The following is a 21,674-nucleotide window of genomic DNA, read 5'->3' on the forward strand; positions in this document are numbered from 1 at the left end:
AACTGACTGAGCCACCCAGGCACCCCATAGCCTTCAGTGTTGTAAATCCATCCTTGAGTTGTTTTAATCTCCTACAACAACCAAGACTCACCGCTTTTTTATCAGAATCTGCTTCAGACAGTGGTATACATAATTGTTTTTTTTAAATCATTTATAAACTTTCATAAATAAGCAGGCTAGGAAAAAGGAAACATTTGAAGATACTTTATTTATATGACAGAGAAATCTCATAATAAAGTCGTTATTTCATTAATTCACAAAAAGCACTATCTCAGTTAGAATTAAAGGAAAAGATGCACACCAAACCATGAAGACTTATTTTGTCTTCTTCTTCCCCCTGTAATACAAACAAAAATATGTTAAGTACTAATTAAATGAATGGTGCAGCAGGTAACTGGTTCTATTATTTTGCATCGGGGAAGTACTAAATAGATGGGAAGATCTTCTGATGGCATTCTCTGAAACCTTAGAAAAAATCTAAGAGAATTTTGAGTTTGTTGAGTCACTGATTCAACATCGTGGACACAATTTTGTTCCAGCATTTCTAAAATAAACTCTGTATTAAATTGCATTTATTTTTTTAAAAAGCATTTTAATGGTAGGTCTCAGGATGTATTTTGCTATGGATCAATATTTTGGGAGAATGACCATTAGATTTATCCTTGTCTGAATTTTCTGTTACCTGCAGTAATTTAAACTCCCAAGGCAGCACGGGTTTTTGAAATCAGTTTTGGACCCTGAAAATGAAAAGCAAATAAGAATCATCAGATGAAGAGATGGATGGCTCTGCCATTTTTGCCATTAACTCTCCACCATCTAGGGGTGAACTCACATGGGGCTCAAGCTCGTGAACCGTGAGATCATAACCTGAGCCAAGATTGACTTGCACGCTTACTTGTTTTCAAATTTCAAGTACACCTCTGATGCTAGCAAGCTGGGACCACGGAAGCCAGAGAACACAAAAATCCACTTGTACCAATAGTAGACATAGCTTGTTCTCTTACACCAATCTCCAAATTGTTACCAAGCCCCACCACACCCCTCACCTTCCTCCACAAATCAGTCATAGAAATTGGAAGGTTTGCAGAGAAAGTATAGCTGCTACGTGTTAATGTTCTCTACATCTAAATGAATGTCTTCCCATATCAAGCGACATTTATCTTTTTGTATCATGTTCATCAGAAAAGGTTTACATCAAAACTATTTTATCAGTTTTGTTTTATCTGATTTGGTTATCTGTGTTCCACCCTCTCTACTAAAAGCACAGACACATATTGATAAGTGTACACCTGGCAAAAAGGCTGAATTATAAAATATCTTTCAAAATTGTAAAGATGCTATATTCAAATATATTTAGTAACCTAAACTAAAGGCTTATAAAATGTAGGCAATTACAAATCCATTTAAAATTATTAAATAATAAGTTTAAGATAATTCCTAATTACTAGTCTGTTGATATACAAAGGCATGATCCTAAATGAGTTCAAAAATATTTTTTAGAAATATTCCCCCAATGAGGGTTGATAGGGGGTGGGAGGGAGGGGAGGGTGGGTGATGGGTATTGAGGAGGGCACCTTTTGGGATGAGCACTGGGTGTTGTATGGAAACCAATTTGACAATAGATTTCATATATTTTAAAAAAAGAAATATTCCCCCAATATCTTGTTTCCACAATTAACTTGCTACTAAGTCCTTTTACTCCATTTAGCTGAAGCGATCAGTTCTAGGCCAGAAACTGTCTAAATTATCATCAATTAATTATACATTCAGTTTATAGTTCCCTCTATCAGGAAATAAGTTGAATTTACTAATTTTCTTAACATATTCTAAAATTATGCTTCATTCTAATACTAGTGAGAAAACTGATTATTTCTTAAATGTCATAAATTCCTTCAACCTATTTCCAAATACATTTAAATCTCTCTGGCATTATTTTAAAGTTTTAGATGAGTGGAATATTCTTTCTGTTATTCATTACAGAAAACTCCATCCCAAGTATTTTGAGTGTGAAAATGAGCTTCACATACCTCTTCTGCAAAGCAGGCTTCCTGCTCTTGGCCTTGGCAGCACTTTTCCAGTAGACCAGAGAAATCTGCAATGACAGCCTCAAGTTGTTCTTCTGTTATTTGAGGCTTTTGCTTCACAAGGTTAATGAGAAATCTATAATTTAAACAAAATAAAAGAGAAATCTGTTATGCAAAGGTATTTTTCTAAAGACTTCCTAGCAGTCTTAAGAGTCCTAGCAACCCTCCCCCTAAATCCTCACTCCATCAACCCATCACGAGATTTACAACATGCACTCTGTCTAACGCCTTCATCAGAAATACTGAGGCTAGAAATGGGTAGATATCCCACTAGTCTGGATTTGTGCAGATGATTGATGAAACATGATTTTATAGTGCCACCATACTGATATGTAGTAAGATACAGTCTTGTTCTTACTTGCCTGGAATATCCTTCCAGTTCTCCAGTCTAACGTATATCCTATCAATACTCAAAGACGCAGAGTTCCAAGCTCCTGCCATTCATAATTACCACACCCATACCTGAGCACCGGTCCCACCATTCACCTGCACTACTCATTTAGCAGCACTTTCATGTTGGAACCAATGTTGACTGGAGACTAGGGAAGACTTGCCAGAGGAGGCAGCATTCTTACTGTACTTTGAAGCATGACACAGATTGTGACAGCAAAAAAGGGAAGGACAGGTTTCCCAAAATGCAGGAAGACAATTTACAAAGCAAGCGAGTAGGAGCACCTGGGTGGCTCGGTCGATTAAGCAACCCACTCTTCATTCTGGCTCAGGTCATGATCTCATGGTTCGTTGGTGAGATCAAGCCCTGGGTCAGGCTGTGTGCTGTGAGGATTCTCTCTCCCTCTCTCTCTGCCCCTCCCCTGCTCTCTCTCTCTCTCTCTCTCAAAATAAATAAATAAACACACAAAAAAACAAATATTAAAACAAAGCAAGTGAGTACTAAAATGCATGGGAATTTGGAGAACATAAGTTCCACTGGCATGTGTTAACATCACTATTACAGAATGCCTCCCACAATGAATTGAAATGTGCATTCCATCTCATAACACCCATACTTCATGGTTGACTCAAATATTATGGTTACTCTCTTCAAGAAGTAAACAGTGCGAAAAAAAGTTTCAGTAGTGTTTTCCCAGTGTTTTGGAATGGAGGTACCCAAACTTACTGCAAGGACATATCCTAATTCCCCAAAGTAGATTGCCATTTTTCTCAGTCCCAACATGTATCACAACAGTGAGGATACTGTTTTTACAAAGAAAAACTTGTCCGCCCTAGTGAATTTTTCCAGGCCTATGCTCCCATGAGGCTGTGAAGGCACTGAGACAAAACTATTTTAAAAGCCACTGTAAGTGCTTTGGGGCAATAACATTCTCCTAATAAACCCAAGATTGTTGGGTATGTAAGGTAGAAATCTCAACTCCTATTTGGTGTTGTTGGTCTTCTCCCTGTTAGCAAAGAACCATTTCTTACTGCTGCTTCATTGTTTGCAGTGCTACACCCTGAGCTCGGCACAGATCCTTATGGAAGATGAATCTGTCAGCAGAGAATGGCAAAGGGACATATGTTTCATCCACCACTAAGCTGCTGAAACACGGCCTCCTGTTGGCATACGAAGAAGTGCAGCACAGGCCAACACCAGGGTTTACAGGAGTCTCTTCATGCCTGATGCATAATTGTCCAATAATAAGATCAGCCTGGTTAGGACAACAGGAAAGAAGAAAGCAAGGAGATTCAGCATGAGCCGCTATGTTGACTCAGGCTTCCAGAAAATTCTTGCAGTTTTTTAAGGCAGTAATTTATAATCAGTATTACCAAAAAAATCTGCTCCCTGGGATCATATGTTGCCACATTGTGGATTCTTTTTTCACTCATTGTTGGGGATAAACTTCACATTTAGTGGCAAATATTTCATAGGTAATGTCAAAGATAGCCCCTTCAGTTATTTAAAATACGCTTCCAGGGGCGCCTATGTGGCGCAGTCGGTTAAGCGTCCGACTTCAGCCAGGTCACGATCTCGCGGTCGTGAGTTTGAGCCCCGCATCGGGCTCTGGGCTGATGGCTCAGAGCCTGGAGCCTGTTTCCGATTCTGTGTCTCCCTCTCTCTCTGCCCCTCCCCCGTTCATGCTCTGTCTCTCTCTGTCCCAAAAATAAATAAACGTTGAAAATAAATAAATAAAATAAAATACGCTTCCAGTTACATACATACTTCCAAAGGCAAAAAATTATCTGCCCTGATGGCTTAAATACATGGTTTAAATTTTTCATGTATATCTATCTAGTGGAACTTTCCATTTTCCTTTTGGGACCCAGAGAATCGCTTTCTGAAGGTACAATTTCACAAGCCTCATCCTTTCATATACATACATACTTGCACACGTCATACATGCATACAGGTATACATATGTATATGTGTGTGTGTGTTTGTGTGTGTGTATAATCCTAATTGAAAAGAAACAAGGCCAGCGTGTGTATGTGTGCACGTGTGTGTGTCTTTTAAGGCTTTCCTCTTGTACAGTCCTCCTACCTTCCACACTTCAAAGATATTTCTTAAATACCTGGTAATAACTTGTAATAATGGCCAGTATGTTTTGTGTGCATACTATGTATCCAGCCAGTTCTGAACAAGTTACAGGGATTACCTCATTTAAGACAGTCATCCTATGTGGGTGGTACAATTCTTATTCCCAAATGTCAGATGAGAAAGCTCAAGCCAAGTGCTATAACTAGCTTTTCAGTGGTGACAGTGGACGGGGATGCAGGCAGGAGGCCTCCAGAACCTACACTCCCAATCTGCTACGACAGCCCATGTCCCTGCAGTCTCTCAGCACGTGGGATTCAATCAATGACAAAGGTGATGCTTAATCACAGGAATTCTCCTTCCACTCTTACCTTTTGTGGAAAATTCCAAGACATGAAGACTAGCTAGCAAATAAGTCCTTGGCATCCGAAAGAGGAAAGGGGAAACGATAAATGTACAATTTGGTTCACAATTATGATTTTAAGGGAAAAAATAATGAAAAAAATCAGCCTGTCATTTTATGACACTAGTGACGTTAGAAAGTAAAGATGATTGGCATTACTAACGAGAAAGTCATTTTCTTATTCAGCTTACCCTGTTCTAAACTCTTTATCCTGTTAAAGGGGTGAGGGGGAATGTCCCTAATATGATAAGATGATTATACTACAAAAGACAAAAATATAAGTATACTAAAAATAAAATGACTTATAGGGGCACCTGGGTGACTCTGTCAGTTGAGTGCCCAACTTCGGCTTAGGTCATGATCTCACAGTTCGTGTGTTTGAGCACCCAGTCAGGTTCTGTGTTGACAGCTCAGAGCACAGAGACTGCTTCGGATTCTGTGTGTGTGTGTCTCTCTCTCTCTCTCTCTCTCTCTACCCCTTCCCTGCTCATGCTCTGTCTCTCTCTCTCTCTCAAAAATAAACAAACATTGAAAAAGAAAATTTTTAATAAATAAAATGACTTACTTTCATCTATCAAAAGTGAAGCTTTTTTTTTTTTAAACTCAATTCACATTTTTTTCCTTGTGTCCATTAGACCAAACTCAATGCTTATGGATGCACAGTGGAGTAACTAAGATCTATGTGTGAACTAGATGCAGTGGGATAATAGCACAGCAGCAGTAGAGGCATGTGCAACCAGAAAGGAAACTGTGAAGAAGGTATGGCATTGGGTGTTGGAGCCTGGGCTCTGGGAAGAGCTGCATATGCATTCAAATATCAGCCCCACCATTTACTACCTGGGACATGTAGGTCCTAATGTAATTTCTTTGAGCCTCATTTTGCTATAAAATGAAGACGGTAACGGGGCATTTCAAAATTGATTTTCTTTGTCTTCTTTTTTTAACATTAAAGTATTTCGTGAACAAAAAGAGGAAATCATTGAATTGAATGATGTGTTGGTTATTCTCTTTCCGGTACATAAAGCTTGCTTAGACATCTTTGGATAAACTGGTTGCACTCCCCCAGCCTTTCTAGAAGGACCAGAAGCCTGGCCACATGCCCAACTGTTCAGAGCTGAGTTCATGCCCTCTCCAACTGTAGCTAATCAAACAAGTCTAGTAAAACCATCTCCACAGTGGTTTTTACCATTTCCCCTAAATGGGAATTATCAGACCATTTCAAGTCAAACGGGGCAGAAACACAATGGAACTAAACAAAACACTCACCGCTCCCTCACCACAGGCCAATTGCTTGTCCTCACTGAGTTGGCAACAAGTGGCTGCTGCGGTTGCCATTTTCCTAGTGAAGGCCATCAGCTCAGGTGGGGTCAGCTGAGGGGCTTTCTTTGTGTAAGCAACAAGAAACCTGAAAGAAGCAATTTTTTTTTTCACCAAATCCTGCTGAGCCATTCATGAGTTGTTGACTCCTCACTCGTTCTCAAAGATCCTCTCTTGGTATCAGAAGCCATGATGTCAGCTCATTTGTATTACCAACAAGGTATTTGGACCACCTTTCAAGATGCATTTGCTCTAACCACCACTCCCTATACTTCTATTATAGTGACATATCACCATGGGGAAACAAACTCTGGAGAGTAGACTGACACCTATTCCAACCTCCGAAGTTTCACTGATACTAGCTTTGATCTATTCAGTGATTCCACTCTGACAGACTGCAACAGAATAAATATCTTTTCTGCAAAAATCTGCATGATTTGGGGAACCCAGAGAAGTACCAATATCAGACTTTTATAAGCCATTCTTCTTGCTCTCTAGAAGAGGGGAATGGGGATGAATACCTTCTCCCAAGGGAAATTGGGTGATCGGATTACACTGATTTCCAATATGAAATAGGGGCTGAAAGTAGAGTAGCCCTGGGTGACTAATTTAGGTTTATATTTCCCTCGCACTACAAAATTTGAAATCACTAAAAGTGCTGTTTAAAAAGACATACGCGTTGGGGCACCTGGGTGGCTCAGTCGGTTAAGTGTCTGAATTCGGCTCAGGTCATGATCTCGTGGTTCGTGAGTTCCAGCCCCAAGTCGGGCTCTGTGCGGACAGCTCAGAGGCTGGAACCTGCTTCACATTCTGTGTCTCCTTCTCTCTCTGCCCCACCCCCACTCACACTCTGTCTTTCTCTCAAAAATAAGTAAACATTAGAAAAAATTTTTAAAAACGTACGCATTTTGTAAGTAATATTCTCCTAGTTTCTGGAAGAGGCCACAGCTTCGCTTTGCCAATGCTTGACTTTCCTGGATATATTTCTCCAATTCTTCTTCCTGAAAATACAAGCATTATTATGTACATTTTCTTCTCTTCCGGGACACATAACTTTGTATGTAAAAATTGACCAATAATATATTATTCTGACACCAATCTTAGAAAAACCAATTTTAGAGGGTTTTTTTGTAATACTAAAGATAATGAGAGTGTGACTTGTGACAATTAAGACAAATGGACCGGGGCACCTGGGTGGCTCAGTTAGGTGTCTGACTTTGGCCCAGGTCATGATGTCATGGTTCACAAGTTCAAGCCCCGCATCTGACTCTGTGCTGACAGCTCAGAGCCTAGAACCACAGCTTCAGATTCTGTGTCTCCCTTTCTTTCTGCCCCTCCCCTGCTTGCACTCTCTCTCTCTCTCTCAAAAATAAATAAACATTAAAAAAATAAAAATAAAAACAAATGGACTTTGGGGAGATTAAGCTTAAAACTGTGAATCACCAAGCTATGTGATGACAGAATTCAATGTTTGGATAAAGGATTACAGTTCTTTCTGTACAAATTCTTGCTTTTCTGGAGCTGTTCAAAAATGGGTATTACTGTTCTTCTGTGTGTCAAAGAACTTTTGGTTGCCATTTTTCTTCCTACAGTAGGCCACTGGTTGTTGGCTACTAGTTAATAACTACTTAATATCTAGATGAATACTTAGTAGATGTAACTAGCTAACTACTAGTTAATAACTAGATGCTTCCATAGACACAGCATTTTTAATGGATAATTTCTATGCAGTTTTTCAGACTCTCCCTAAAAAGTAAGAGCAATTCACCCCTTTATCCTGGCATTCAAGAGGGTTTTCAGACTGGGAACACTTCTCCAATAACTCCTGGTATCCTTTAGCCACTCTTAGAATTACTGGGACAGCAAGTTTAGTATGTCTTCTGGAATATTCATAGGTAAATCTGAAATGAGTGTGAAAAAATATCATGTTGTTGGAATTAAGAGACAATTTATTCCTGTGTTATATGGCATGCAAACGTTAAAATTCAAATGCATAAGCCTGGAAATCAAATATGACTTGAACTATATGCACAGTAAAACTATTAATACAAATTATAATCCATCCAATTGTTCTAAAGTGCTATTTTGTTTTCTTTTGCACTCTTCACTTGGGTTTTTCAATTATGAGCTTTACAGTCATTTATTCAACAAATATTTTTCCAGTGTCTACTCTATGCAAGCATTTCTTTCAGCAGTAAGGATTCAGTAAGGTATAAGATAAAATGCCTGACCTCTCAAAAGTATACATTACAGGGAGACAGAAATGAATAAACAAAACTAGGTCATCGAATTCAGGTGGTGATAAATGAGTGAAGAGAAATAAAGGAAGACAGAATGTGGGGGGAGTGAGTCTTAATTTAGAGCATTGGTCAAGAAATGTCTCTTTGGGTGGCTCTTTTGGAACAGAACCCTGGGTGAAGGAAGCTACACAAGTACCTGAAGGAAGATCATTCTCAGCTGAGAAAATTTCTACTGCAAAGAACCTTTCTAATTGAAGAAGTGCTTCTATTAGATAAACAATTATTGTTGGATGTGTGGGTGGGTAAGTTTAAAGATAATTCTTGAATTTACTAATTGTATTTCCAAGTCATAGATATAAGTAATATTTAGTTCTGCCACCAATAAATCGTCAGTGTGGGTTTCTTCAATTTGGACTTTGTTCTTGTGTGTGTAATTTTATTTAGCAGTGCAAATTATGTGTGTCCAATCTGAATGCAAATTATGTATGTCCAATCTGAATGCAAGTATAGAGTGATATCCTTAGGGAATATGAAAGAGAAAACTGGGCCATTATTTTCATTATTACATTAGAAGCAGGCTTTTAAATTTATAAAGACCCTTGGAGATCATTAAGCCTGAGATCCTAAGAGCTACACAAATCCCTCCTCAAATAGTGTCCATAGATACACACTGTACAATAAAGGAAAATGTATTAACTTGACTGCTTGCTTCCTATCAGTTATATTACAATAAAGTACTATACTGCAAGTACCTCTACACATTTTTATTTTCTTACAAAAATAAAACACATATTAAATAAATAGCAAATAAACTGTTCTAATAAAAGCCCTTCTATCTACCATTATCTATTGAGTTATACTTCGGAAAGTTTTGAAAACATGCACAGTGAAAAAGCACATTCATAACCATTAGCCCTTATTATCACAAAATATCCATATCTTATTTGGAAGCTCAGTAGTAGTCTTCATACGAGTAATCCATACAAAGATGACAGTGCTTCTGATCCCAGAGAAATTGATACAAAATAAAATATAGCTTCAGTTAGTAGCGGCAATAGTGAAAGTCTCATCAGTATAAGATAGATCTCATTTCCTTATTCCCTACTTATCTGCTTAAATAGATTTTGGTTCAGAACATTCGAGCATCACCCAAACATACTGAGTTCAAAACCTGTAACCATCCCTCCCCATTTCAGCAACACAAAACTGTCAGCTACATACTAATCTTTACTCATGTGAACATACATTTACAGAGTGTGTTACCTTGCCATGAAAAGATCTTTTTCCCTTGAAGAAAATTGGTTGAAATCTCTCTCTCCTAAAAATCTATTTAGATTCGGAGATAATCCTTCAGGTGTGTCATCATTTTCTGCATGAATTATGCATTGACCAAGTTCAAGTATGGGCAATTTACAGCATTCTGCTATTTTGCTTGACAGAATATCTTGCCGAGAACATAGGTAGGACATAATTTTTTCCTGTAATAGGAAGATGAGGGAGGAAGGGAGGGAGAGAAGGAGAGAAAAAAAAGAAATAGAAGACATTTTACCTTGTCTCTAATGTTAGTGCTTTCTCCCTACTTTGCTTTTCCTTACTCCTTTCTACCTACCTGTTTGTTCAATTCTTCTTTTCATAGTTGTCAGCTAAAATCTATTTTGTTATATTAGGAAGATTTTGAAAACAAGATAGAAATATACTCTTCAAACCAAATGACATGCACATAGGTATATATCTTTCTATTCCTATTAAAATGGGCTACTGGACAACGTTTGCTGTTGATGTCCTAATCATGGAGAGCAAACTTCCTGCTCCATGTTAACAGATCAATCTGCAGTGACCCACTATGACCTCCAGAGGGCAGGCTATAGATGATGAAATTTCAGCACATCTAAGAATGGAACAGAACTTCCATATCTCTGTCACGGGACTAAAAATCCAAGCCTTCTCAGTAAGAACAATTAGAACCCATCATTCAGCCATTAAAACCAATTGGCATACCATGTTGAAATTAATTTTTCCCCTTTAAAGGAAAAGGGTGGTAATGAGCTCCAAAAATGGAAAAATAATTTAAGTGCCTATAGAAATCAGTAAAGTCGTCAGTTAAAACCAAGACAACTAACTTCAAAGAAAAACAAAGTAATTTTTCTAATATGCAAGTAAAAATTTGTAAAAGGAAAAATAAATGAAATAGGAAATCTGTCTTTGGGAATCTTCCCCAGCTCTTCACACCAGGATCTCTGCCTTTGCTCAGAGATTGCCTCTTTCAGCCAAACTGCCATGGGACTGGCTCAAATGAGCATTTTATCTCCACATCCAACCCTTTGGAAACCAGGTTCAAGCCTGGGTTTCTAAGCCTTTTGAATATCTAAGAGCAATGGTTTGAAGCCTTCTTGGAAAAGACGGTGTATCACCAGGGACCAGAGAGGAAGGAATTTGGGGATAGATAGGCCTCTTGTACAGTATCCAGGAAGCCTAAAGTTGGTCCAGAATAGATGAATGCCATGCTGCTAAAATGGCGACTAACTATGGCACGTTTGAGGATTCTGTTTGGGGGATTTTCTTTTGGTTTTTAATTCTCCTAGAGCCCTTTATCCACGCCTCTCTCTGTGGCTTTGTATCTTGTGGAACAGTTTCTGGTGTTGTTTTTGTTGTTTGTTGTGTCATTTTGTTGTATTCATATCATAAATATAATAGAGCCCCTTCTGTGGCCCAGGCATCGTGCAGCCGGCCTGTGGAGATAACAGCAAACAGAAGACAGGCCCTACATGCCTCATCTCTCCCATCAGACTGTAAACTCCCCGAGCGAAGCTTCTGCCTTAGTGTCCTTCATAATGTCTAGCACACAGAAAGTATTCCGTATATATTTGCCAAATGAAATGATAAATGGCTAGAAAAACCAATTGGTTAAAAGTAAAGAGTCTCTCCCCCAAGATTCTATGTAGAGTTTATGATCATTTTCAGAAGAAAGAATGGGCCCTGGTGTCACGAGAGGAGAGTATCTCTTAAGTGAAAGGCAGGGTTAACAAAACACGGTTTCAGTTTTACGGTCAAGAAGTCTGTGACTTGACTCAGCCAGCTAGCTACCCTACCCTGTGACCAACTCCAACAGCCTTCTCCCGTGTAGAAGGAGAGCCAAAGAAAGAAAACGAAGTGGAATTATCTCTGTTTTGGGAAGCAAGACTCTTTACCCCATCCTGCAGACACTCCAGCACGTTTCCTCTGCAACATTCCTCATGTGTGTGGGCCACATCCAGGACCAGTTTCTGAATTTCGGTAAAATTCGCTTTGGAAAACTTTTGACTCAATTTAGTAACAGTTCTAAAGGGGAAGGAAAGGAATTAGAAATCAATCCTGATTATCTACCAAAATTAAATAATACAGAGAGAATATTAATATAGTTGCAGTTCCAAAAAGAAAGAATTGAAATGCTTTCGCTGTTTGAAAAGAAAAGGGAGGGGCGCCTGTGTGGTTGCTTTAGGCTCAGGTCTTGCTTTAGGCTCAGGTCATGATCTCACAGTTCAGGAGATCAAGCCCAGAGGCTACTTGGGATTCCTTGTCGCTCTCTCTCTGCCCCTCCCCTGATTGCACTCTCTCTATCTCAAAATAAATAAACATAAAAAAAGAAAAGGGAAAGCATTATAAGTCTTGTCAATTCCAACCAATCTTTGAAGACAATGGTTCTATAAAGTGACCCGTCCCCACAAATACTTTGGACGTGATTTATTTGTCTTTAAAACCTTTCCTGTGAATTAGGATGAAATCTATCTTTTTGCTGCTCATCTGTGATGCTGAGTGCTTATAATCACCATAGTGAGTGGGTGGGAAAAAATTAAAAGGACAAACAATTAAGAAATGGAAAAATTCCATGAAAATAATAATCATTTTTTTTTTTTTTACTTGGGAGAAAAAAAATACTGTGAGAATACAGAAGGGGCGTATATGTGCAAATACATGAAACAAGACAAGAAAGTAGAGCCCACTGAACATTCAGACATGTCAGCATACCAAGAATGGAGTGTGGCCAGAAGGGAAATAAGAAGTAAAAAAGCTTGTTCCTTCTACACATTTCCTTAAGTGTTAAGAGATGTCTAGATGAAACCACTACCACCTAGAGCAACTGGTGTTGCTGCTTCTGATAAGGATAGATTTTCTTTATAAATTTATAACATTTAAGCTTAATCACTTATGGAGAGCAAATAATAAATACAGCCATTATAATAATAACTTAATTTATATTTTATTAGTAAGAAAAAATTGAAGCAATTCACGAATCAGTCTAAGCTTCTAATAACCAGAGTTGGAAGGTAGTTAAAGCAAAATCTGACCTATTCTAAGAAAACATTTTAGAACTAACTTCGTGACTAACTTTAACCTAGGTTTCCACTATGTATAATAATTTTTAAATGTGTCATTTAACAAGCACACAAACAAATGAACTTTGAATGCATGTATTTAATACTCGTCAATTAGCATCTCAAATATTTTCCTACACTAGAAATGCTTCATTGTAAAGGTTGAAGAGCACTTTAAGCCAGTTATGTAGTTTAAAATTTTCTAGTAGCCACATTAAAAGGAAGAGAGGAAAAAGTTAAATTCACATTAATAACATGTTTTTAACCCAATATATAAAAAATGATACCATTTCAACATAGGATTTCATTCATATGCGGAATCTAAAAAAGGAAACAAATGAATCAACCAACAGAAAAGCAGAATCAGACCTATAAAAACGGGGAACAAACTGGTGGCTGCCAGAGGAAAGGAGGGTTGGAGGATGGGCAAAATGGGGGAAGGCAGAGGGAAATACAGGCTTCCAGTTATGGAATGAATAAGTCACAGGGAATAAAAGGCACAGCATAGGGAGTATATTCAATGATATGATAATAGCATTGTGTGGTGACAGGTGGTAACTACATCTCTATAGGTGAGCCCAGCAAAATGTATAGTGAAGTTGAATCACTATGTCGGGCACCTGAACCTGGTGCAACATTGTGTGTCAACTACATGCAAATAAAAAAAAAAATGTATTTAAAAAAATATTTTAGGGGCGCCTGGGTAGCTCAGTCGGTTAGGCATCCGACTTCGACCCAGGTTCTGATCTCGTGGTCTGTGAGTTTGAGCCCCGCATCGGGCTCTGTGCTGACAGCTCAGACCCTGGAGCCTGTTTCAGATTCTGTGTCTCCCTCTCCCTCTGACCCTCCCCTGCTCATGCTCTCTCTCTGTCTCAAAAATAAATAAATGTTAAAAAAATTTTAAAAAATATTTTAATATGCAGTTAACATAAAAACCAATTAAGAAGATATTATACACTCTCTTTTTCATACTCAGTCTGTAAACTCTGGTGTGTAGTTTACACTGGGAGCACAGTTCCTCATTCACATCAGCCAAATTTGGAAACGGTCAGGAGCTACATGAGGCCAGTAGCAGCCTTGCCCTGTAGCACAGCCTTAACCCCTTGGTAATTCTGATTCTTACATCTGATGCCAAAGTCTCAACTGTCAGGATACAGACAATTCGAGATCACTGGCCTAGTAGACGAATAGGAATCAGGAAAATAAATCACGATCAGGACGTAGAAACACTGGGCTCTGAAGACTCGCAGTGGGGTCCTGAGTAAATTGCTTTAATCTCTCTGGGTCTCAGTTTATTCCCATGTACAAATGAAGAGGTTGGACTGTCTTCCTCAGCATCCTTACAGCAAAGACAGAATATGAGACAGAGGTAAATTAAGTGTGCTTTACAAAGAGTTAAGCAGCAGACTATGGGTTAGCTTCCTTCCACTCCTGGGATTTCAGGATTCTAATCGCATGAGCTCTCATCAAAGGAAACTTCATTCTCAACAACAGAAACAATGAGAAAAATGAGCTCAAACTGAAAAATAGTGGTTTTGCACATATCACCCTCTTCCCTACTTATAGGGCGTAAACTTACATGGCTCGGAAGGTTCGGGGTCCAAAATTTCTCATCACTGCACATATATGTTGATTTAACAAACTGCTTTCTCTTAATTCTTTTGTAATCAGGGCTGTCTAGATATACAAGAAACAAGTTGTCAAGAAAGGATGTATTTTCCTTTGCAGGTGCTAATAATTAGAAAACCAACAGCTTCAAGGAAAGCATGAGACCATAAGGAATATTACGAAAATTGCAAACATGATACATTTTTACAGAACTTCATTCACTCTTTCTTTTAGGTTGGTTTATATACATCTATGCCAGACAGATTTATTTAAAATACTCTAAAACAAGAACATTATAACTTTCATACTTGGGATACTGAGTGCACAACTGTACTTTTAAACTAATTGAAACCTGATGATTTCTTAAATGTCTGCTCTGTCACACACATAAAAGTGAATAAATGATAAGATCGCGTCACAGACTGACGTTCTGGGAATAATCACAGTCCTTAGGAAATTTTTGTTGTATGACTTTTGTTGTGGCAAGTAATTAATTGTGGACGTTATTCTCATTCTCCAAACCCAAAAAAGCTGCTCACCTCTCCAAACCTACATTTCCTTTCATTAGGTGATGATGATGTTTACACCTCAAATTTGTTCTTAGCATCAAAAGAAATAATGAACGTAAAGTATTTGTCATAGTTTTCTTTCTCTTTTTCCTCTTTCTGTGCCTCCTTTTCTCCTCCTGCTCCTTCTACCGCACCTCCTTCCACCTCCTATTCCTCTCTCTTTCATTTATGTTATGACCCGTACCTCTGTCTTCCTTTATCCCACCCCCAGACTCGTGTCCTTAGTCATATAATACTTGTTTGCCAAAGGAATGAATACAAAACAGCAAATCCAGCTGTTTTAGCGCAAAGAATATCAGACTGCTAACATATGCTCTATTCTGAAAATGGTAGTCTGCATACAAAGCATATTTCCATTTTTAACTTTGTTTCGTTTTAATGAGCCATAGCCAGATTAAAGGATTGATTCAGATTATCTGTACAAATATAATACCTTTGTTTGGAAGCATTCGACTGCATTTTCAGTTTTGCAGCAAGGTGGAATTATTTTGCCATAGTGGGTAGCCAAAGAAAGAATTGTGGGTGCATACAGAAAGGGGTGTCTTCTTGCTATCTCATAGATGTACCTATGAAATGAAAAGGCATTGTGAGATTTACAAACATATAAAACTAGGATAACCATTAGAACTGGAATCCGGAATCATCCACCTCGACAGTCCCCATGGCAAAGATGGTCTAAGGGCAGGCTCTCTATTTCTCTGGCTTAGACATGCAAGACAGCAGCATGCAAGGCAGAAGTGATTGAGAGTTAGATATAGGATCCCCTAACAGAGAACCTGTGTTCAAATCCCTGCTTCGGAATGTACTAGCACCGTGCCCTCAGCCAATTATCTCAACTTTCTAAACTTCAATTTCCTAGTCTGCAAAATGTGAAGAAGAATGAAATGAAAAAGGACAGGCTTCAAAGGCAGGTAGTGAGCACTAATCTGATCACGCATGCCAAGCACACGTGGTCCTACAAAATCCTAAGTGTTCAATAGCTGCTAGCCATGTTTAACGTATCTTAAACATTCCTGAATCTCTATTTTGTTTTTTTATTTCCGGGTAATTCAGTGAACACGAAACACCAAGTATTTGGCTCCAGAAGGAACCACTTTGTGCGGTACTAAAATATTCCTGGGCAAACTAAAATGGAGAGATTAGAAGGAAGGAAAAACAAAACAAAACAAAACAAAACAAGGTGTATCTCACAACTGTTGGGTCCCGTGAGTGTTGTGTACTCATCTACCTAGCATGCTATGGAAACAAAGTTGCACTCCAAATGGTCCGCCTGATTTCCTAGTGCAGGACCTCAGCTGGTGCAAAATTATTGCCACTTCTCTGCCTTTTAGAGTACCTCTGTAAATTGCAGAAATACTAGATTACGCTTGGTACTACTCTCCTGGGGTTTTAATCTACCTTTAAATTGGATCCTTACCTGTTCAGGAACATGTCCCTGTTTTCTTCATATGCTTTACAACTGGTGACAGGTTCTGGAACTTGGAAGGGTGGGATGGATGACGGAGTAGCCTTTTTGTGTGCCAGTAAACAGTTATGTCTTTCCTCTTCGCTTTGGCTGCAACAATCTGAGAGTCCATACTTTTCAGAAATTTCCTTCTCATGGCAAAGTTCATCCAGAAAGTCAGATAGCTATAGGAAATATTTGTTTTTAAAGAAAGACAACTAACTGTATTTTGAAATTCTGTGAAACACATGAGAAGTTTTCTAATACCCAAAATCAGAACTACAAATTAAAAATACAAATTCCAATATACTTTATTTAGTTTCAGCCAGATGAGAGCTTTCTCTCATGTCTTTTGGGAAGTGGAATTTTGGTGTCCAACCTTGAGAAATACACATGACTATTAAATTACCTTATCTTAAAAGAGAAAACACCATGCAATATTTTATCCCCCCCCCAGAAAAAAAATATTTGAAATATTTCATTTTCCCCTCTTATTTTATCAACAGTTTGGCTCCATGATATCTATGAGCCTTTTAAAAATGCGTAAGCCACTTTTTTTGTTGCCTTAATTTTACCAACATCAGATGATAAGACCGATAGTCCTAAGAATGCCTTAGAAATACATGTTTCATTCATCTCAGCAAATTTTATATAGCTTCTATAACTGCTAATATTTAGAGAATCCTACAGCTCTTAAGCAAGACTTTGAATTCTCAATCCACATAAAAATCATGCCTTTAAGTTTACGTGATAAACCGCCAATCTGTAACATTAACGTGAACCTCTCGATGTAAAGTTGCAATATGGAATGTATTTTGCTTAATTTTTACATTAGCAGGACAAGCCAAAAATAGAGATGCAAAACAGAGAGTTTTATGAAATCATCAATTTCAGAGTTGCAAAGTATTTTATATCTTTAAAAGGGCATCTCCTCTAAAATATTCCAAATACATTGACTTTTGGCCATTCATCAATCCCACCATGAGAGAAGATTCTCTGGGCATTTTGTCCCATAATTGGGTAACTCTAATCATTACAAAGTTCCTAGGTTTTTGTTTTTCTATTGAAATAAAATAAGCAATAATAACTATTATTTATTGATCTTCTACATTAAGGTATATTTTAAAAAAACTATTCATTGTTTAACTGAAACTCAATTATAAATGAGTTTCATATTTTGTTATTGTTTGTTAAATCTGGCAACCCTCAGTATGTGCCTCACTTTCACTACAGTGTAGAGTATAGTGTAACGAAGCCAATAAGGGTGTTAATTTTAAAGCCTGACGGCCTAGATTAAATCCTTGTTCTGGACTCCCTCAAAAAAAGTTACTCAACCTCTCTGTGGCTCAGCTTCCTGAAAGAATAGCATTTACCTCCTAGGATTATTGTAAGTATTTAATAAACTAATGTTTGTAAGCAAAGCTGATATTCTACCAGTAACCAGTAACCCCAGTGAGGGGTTCTTCTTCGCTCACTTGGACATCCATCTGAGTCATCAGTGCTATGCTCCATGTCATAAAATATTTTTATTATCAATGAGTATGTAACACTCCCTAGGATAATGTCTGTCACATTGTGTGATTAATAAAAAGTGACTTCTTCTGTTATTATTATATCCGTCTTTATGACAAACCTGAACTGAAAGCTACTATTATTCCTTTTTTTATGGATAAGGAAACTAAATCTCGAAGAAGTTAAGTACCATGCTCATGGTCACCCAGATATTCAACTTTCAGAACCTTCGCTCTTAGTCACCATGTTTATATTGTCTCTTTACAACAGGTACTCACTGCTTTTTCTTCAGCAATTCAGAATTAATCCAATTCTTCTTTCATCCAACAAGCGTTCAAATATTTAAGTGTATTTCTCATGGCATCCCTGTATCTACTCTTTTGCCTGCTAAACTTTGGTCAAATACTATAGTGAGATATTATTATTATTATTATTATTCACTCACCTGATTTTCTAAACACCCTACAGGCTGCTTACTGCCCGTGGATTTCTCAATTACAGTCAGTATATCTTTCACCATTTTGCTTACTTCTTTGTAAGTGGCTTCTTGAACAAACTGAGCAAAAAATATGGTAGCTCTGGAACAAAAATACATATGAATGCTTAAGGAATAGACATGTCAAGCTGCTTTTCTTCAAATGTAGTTTTCGTTTGTTTTTGTTTTCTGTTATGTGACTTGTTTAGGGGATGACTTTTGCTAAAAAAAAATTATGTGAAATTAGATTCTAGTCATCCAGAAAGAAACGTCCATCTTCTTGCCCCGTACCCCCAAAGTATACATATATCTATTAAAGAACTCAAAGTGGATTTTCCTTAAGAGCGGTTCCTGCTTTTGTGGTCACCCATCCACTGCAGTGAACCTACAGCTGAGGGTATCTATATTCTATAGTGCCTTTCAAATTTAAGCAAAGAATTGGTCATTAGACGTCTGCCTGTATCTGCTCTTAGTTGATCAAGATCTGATCCAAGATGGTATTCATGGATTAACCAAAGAATTGTCTTAATAGGGTTCTGGGTACAAGCAGTAGCAATAAAACACTATTTTAAATTCCTTATTAGAAACTTCAGGAGCATAGAATAGACAAAACTCAAAAAAAAAACATACTCTCTACAAATAACAAAGTAGAATATTTTACCTCCTATTATTTGCTACTAGGATTTACATGGTATTCAGAATACAGAATATTGTAATATCATCCTATTGGTATTGATGTGAAAAACTCCTGCATTTATATATTGTGGTTACCACTGATCTGATACTAATCTTCAGTTTCTAAAATATGATTTGGTTTTTCCCATGGAATTTCAAGGACTCTAGAGGTTAATTTAATCTAAGGCATGGACCAACATTTCAACCTCTTCAATATCCATTTGATATCCAATATAAATAACTTCTTCAATTAGCTTTTGTACTTTTCAAAACCCATAGGGCTATCTGGCCTCATTTAATTACCTAACTAAAATGATGATTGCTTTGCATATTTGAAGTGCATTTATATGAGCAAAACTTACAGGTCAACGAAATTCATCTCTGCAGAACATTGGGAAGAATCCAATATGGAAGCTGGAAAGCAAAAGAAACTCCATGAGAAATGGTGTTTTCAACTGCAACCAGGAAAGTGATCGTTCTTATATGTAAATGTGTATGATTAATTTAGAACTGCACAACTGAGAAGACATTAGGGAGCATCTATCCAAACATCTTAACTTTGTACTTGAGGAAGCTAGGAAACTAAGGAATAGCTAAGATAACAAGAATAATTTATAGTAGACCTAGCACTAAAATTCAATTGTTTGGTTTCCCCCTGTACTGTGATGCTCTAATTGGCTTGGAAATCAAAGGATTAAAAATACATTTCAGACCTCCTTTTGAACATGATTGCATCACAGTTTGCTTGCTTATTTATATCCCAGCCACAATGTTTCTTCTTTAGTCAAATAATGATCCATTTTTTCTGAAGTAAAGGTGAAGATGTTACTTATTTTATCAGTCTGAGGGGGTTTTATATATGAAGGAGCCAGGATTATAGACTCATATATAGAGATATAATATAAATATATTTCAAAGTTAGCATGTATGCCAATTATATAAATAAAGTACAAAACATTAATTCAACATGGAATGTATAAGTCATTCGTAGATAATCTGGAGCACTGCCATGATTTTGTAAACCTCTTATAAAGCTACAAGTTTATCATACATTTAAAGATATTCCCCATTAAATATTTTTCTTCTGTGTGGAGCAGGAAGTATAAATAAATCAGGAAAAATGAATAAATTCAAATGTAAGAATTTTGATGTAGAGAAAAGACAAAAAGGAAAACAAAATATCTTACCTATTCCATATGCATTTCTGTGCATTGTTCGGGGTTCAGAAAAATTTAGTAGGAAAGTTAAAAAAATTGATATGACCCACTTCATGGTTGTTAGTTATTTTTTCGTTGGCAATGATGGGGGGAGAGTATTGAAAATCATGCTGAAATTCTTTTATACCCTTCTCAAGCAACGCCTGTTAATTAGTAATCTTCTGTTAGTATATCAGTATATGTGTTACCTTATTTCCTTAGGTTGCAAATGGGACAACTTGTCGATAATTAACAGCACAGGGATTATTTGCATTTTATGTCCAAGGACACAGACCTCTTTTCAAAGGAAAAAAGGGGGAAAAAATTTGCAAATTCATCCCATGTTGCAAATGTTAACAAATACTCTTCTCAATCTACAGAGTATTCAAAGAAATGTTTTTTTCCTGAATTGCACAATAATGAATATATTTCAAATTAAAAATCTAATGGAGCCATAAAGATGAAGACTCCAGACTTTGTATGAAATTCAGCTAAATGCATTAATTCCTTTAAAAAAATATTAATTGAATGCCTATAATATGCCAGGCACTGGACACAGTATTTGACCAAATCAAACTTCACTGAAGAATACATTCATTGCTTGATTATTACATGGATTAACTCAAAAATCCTTTTCACCTAATTTCATGCCACTACAGTCCATTTTTAAGTATTTAGTATGCTGTGTATGGCTTAACAGAAAACTTAGAGCACAAACTCTGATGAACCAAGCCCTATAATAATTTTGCTTGTTACAAAATAATTTTGCATGCATGCCAAACTGAAGTGGGTCACTTGCACTCTTCATTCAGCAACTCAAAATGATTTTGTTAACACTAACAAAGGAGCACTTACAAATGCCACCTGATTCTAGGAGGGGTTCACCTCGTTAAACCACTGGAGGAACTTTTAAAATTCCTGTTGCTTTGACTGAACCCCATACTAATTAAATCAGAATCTTTGCAGATGGGATCTAGGCATCACTATTTTCTAAAATCTTCACAGATTATTCACTATTCTAAAGTTAAGATTAAAAATAAATGAATTACTGTAGGAAATAAATAGATACGGTGCATTCATTTAAAAAAAAATTTTAACATTTATTCATTTTTGAGAGACAGAGCATGAGTGGGGAGGGGGCAGAGAGAGAAGGAGACACAGAATCCGAAGCAGGCTCCAGGCTCCAAACTGTCAGCACAGAGCCCGATGCGGGGCTTGAACTCTGAAACCGCAAGATCATGACCTGAGCCGAAGTCGGACGCTCAACCGACTGAGCCACCTGGACACCCTGATATGGTGCATTCATTAAGTGGAGTGATATTCAGCCAC

General features: G+C 37.4%; 1 protein-coding gene across 1 annotated transcript; it reads right to left on the minus strand.

Annotated features, from left to right (window-relative positions):
• Positions 1-189: 189 nt before the first annotated feature.
• On the minus strand, positions 190-20,468 carry LOC122478808 (alpha fetoprotein). The gene is made up of 15 exons (XM_043572491.1): positions 20,337-20,468; positions 19,512-19,563; positions 18,445-18,577; positions 16,461-16,672; positions 15,477-15,609; positions 14,446-14,543; positions 11,703-11,832; positions 9,778-9,992; positions 8,043-8,175; positions 7,178-7,275; positions 6,224-6,362; positions 3,507-3,730; positions 2,028-2,160; positions 683-737; positions 190-337 (listed from the first exon to the last, which is right to left on the minus strand). Exons 1-14 carry the CDS (start codon positions 20,419-20,421, stop codon positions 693-695), a joined length of 1,830 nt encoding a protein of 609 aa, XP_043428426.1. The 5' UTR covers positions 20,422-20,468; the 3' UTR covers positions 190-337; positions 683-692.
• Positions 20,469-21,674: the final 1,206 nt, after the last annotated feature.

Source organism: Prionailurus bengalensis, chromosome B1 (genome assembly GCF_016509475.1).
Source record: "Prionailurus bengalensis isolate Pbe53 chromosome B1, Fcat_Pben_1.1_paternal_pri, whole genome shotgun sequence".
In the NCBI taxonomy this organism is placed as follows: Eukaryota; Metazoa; Chordata; class Mammalia; order Carnivora; family Felidae; genus Prionailurus; species Prionailurus bengalensis.

What these genes read in the sequence shown, in the direction of transcription:
- LOC122478808 (XM_043572491.1), bottom strand. Translation starts at nt 20,421, where the DNA reads ATGAAGTGGGTCATATCAATTTTTTTAACTTTCCTACTAAATTTTTCT. An exon ending in CCCCGAACCTTCCGAGCCAT is followed by an intron (nt 11,833 to 14,445) that starts GTAAGTTTACGC and finishes CTTCCCCTTTAG; the next exon opens with AACTGTTACTAAATTGAGTC. An exon ending in TGGCCTGTGGTGAGGGAGCG is followed by an intron (nt 3,731 to 6,223) that starts GTGAGTGTTTTG and finishes TGTCCTAACCAG; the next exon opens with GCTGATCTTATTATTGGACA.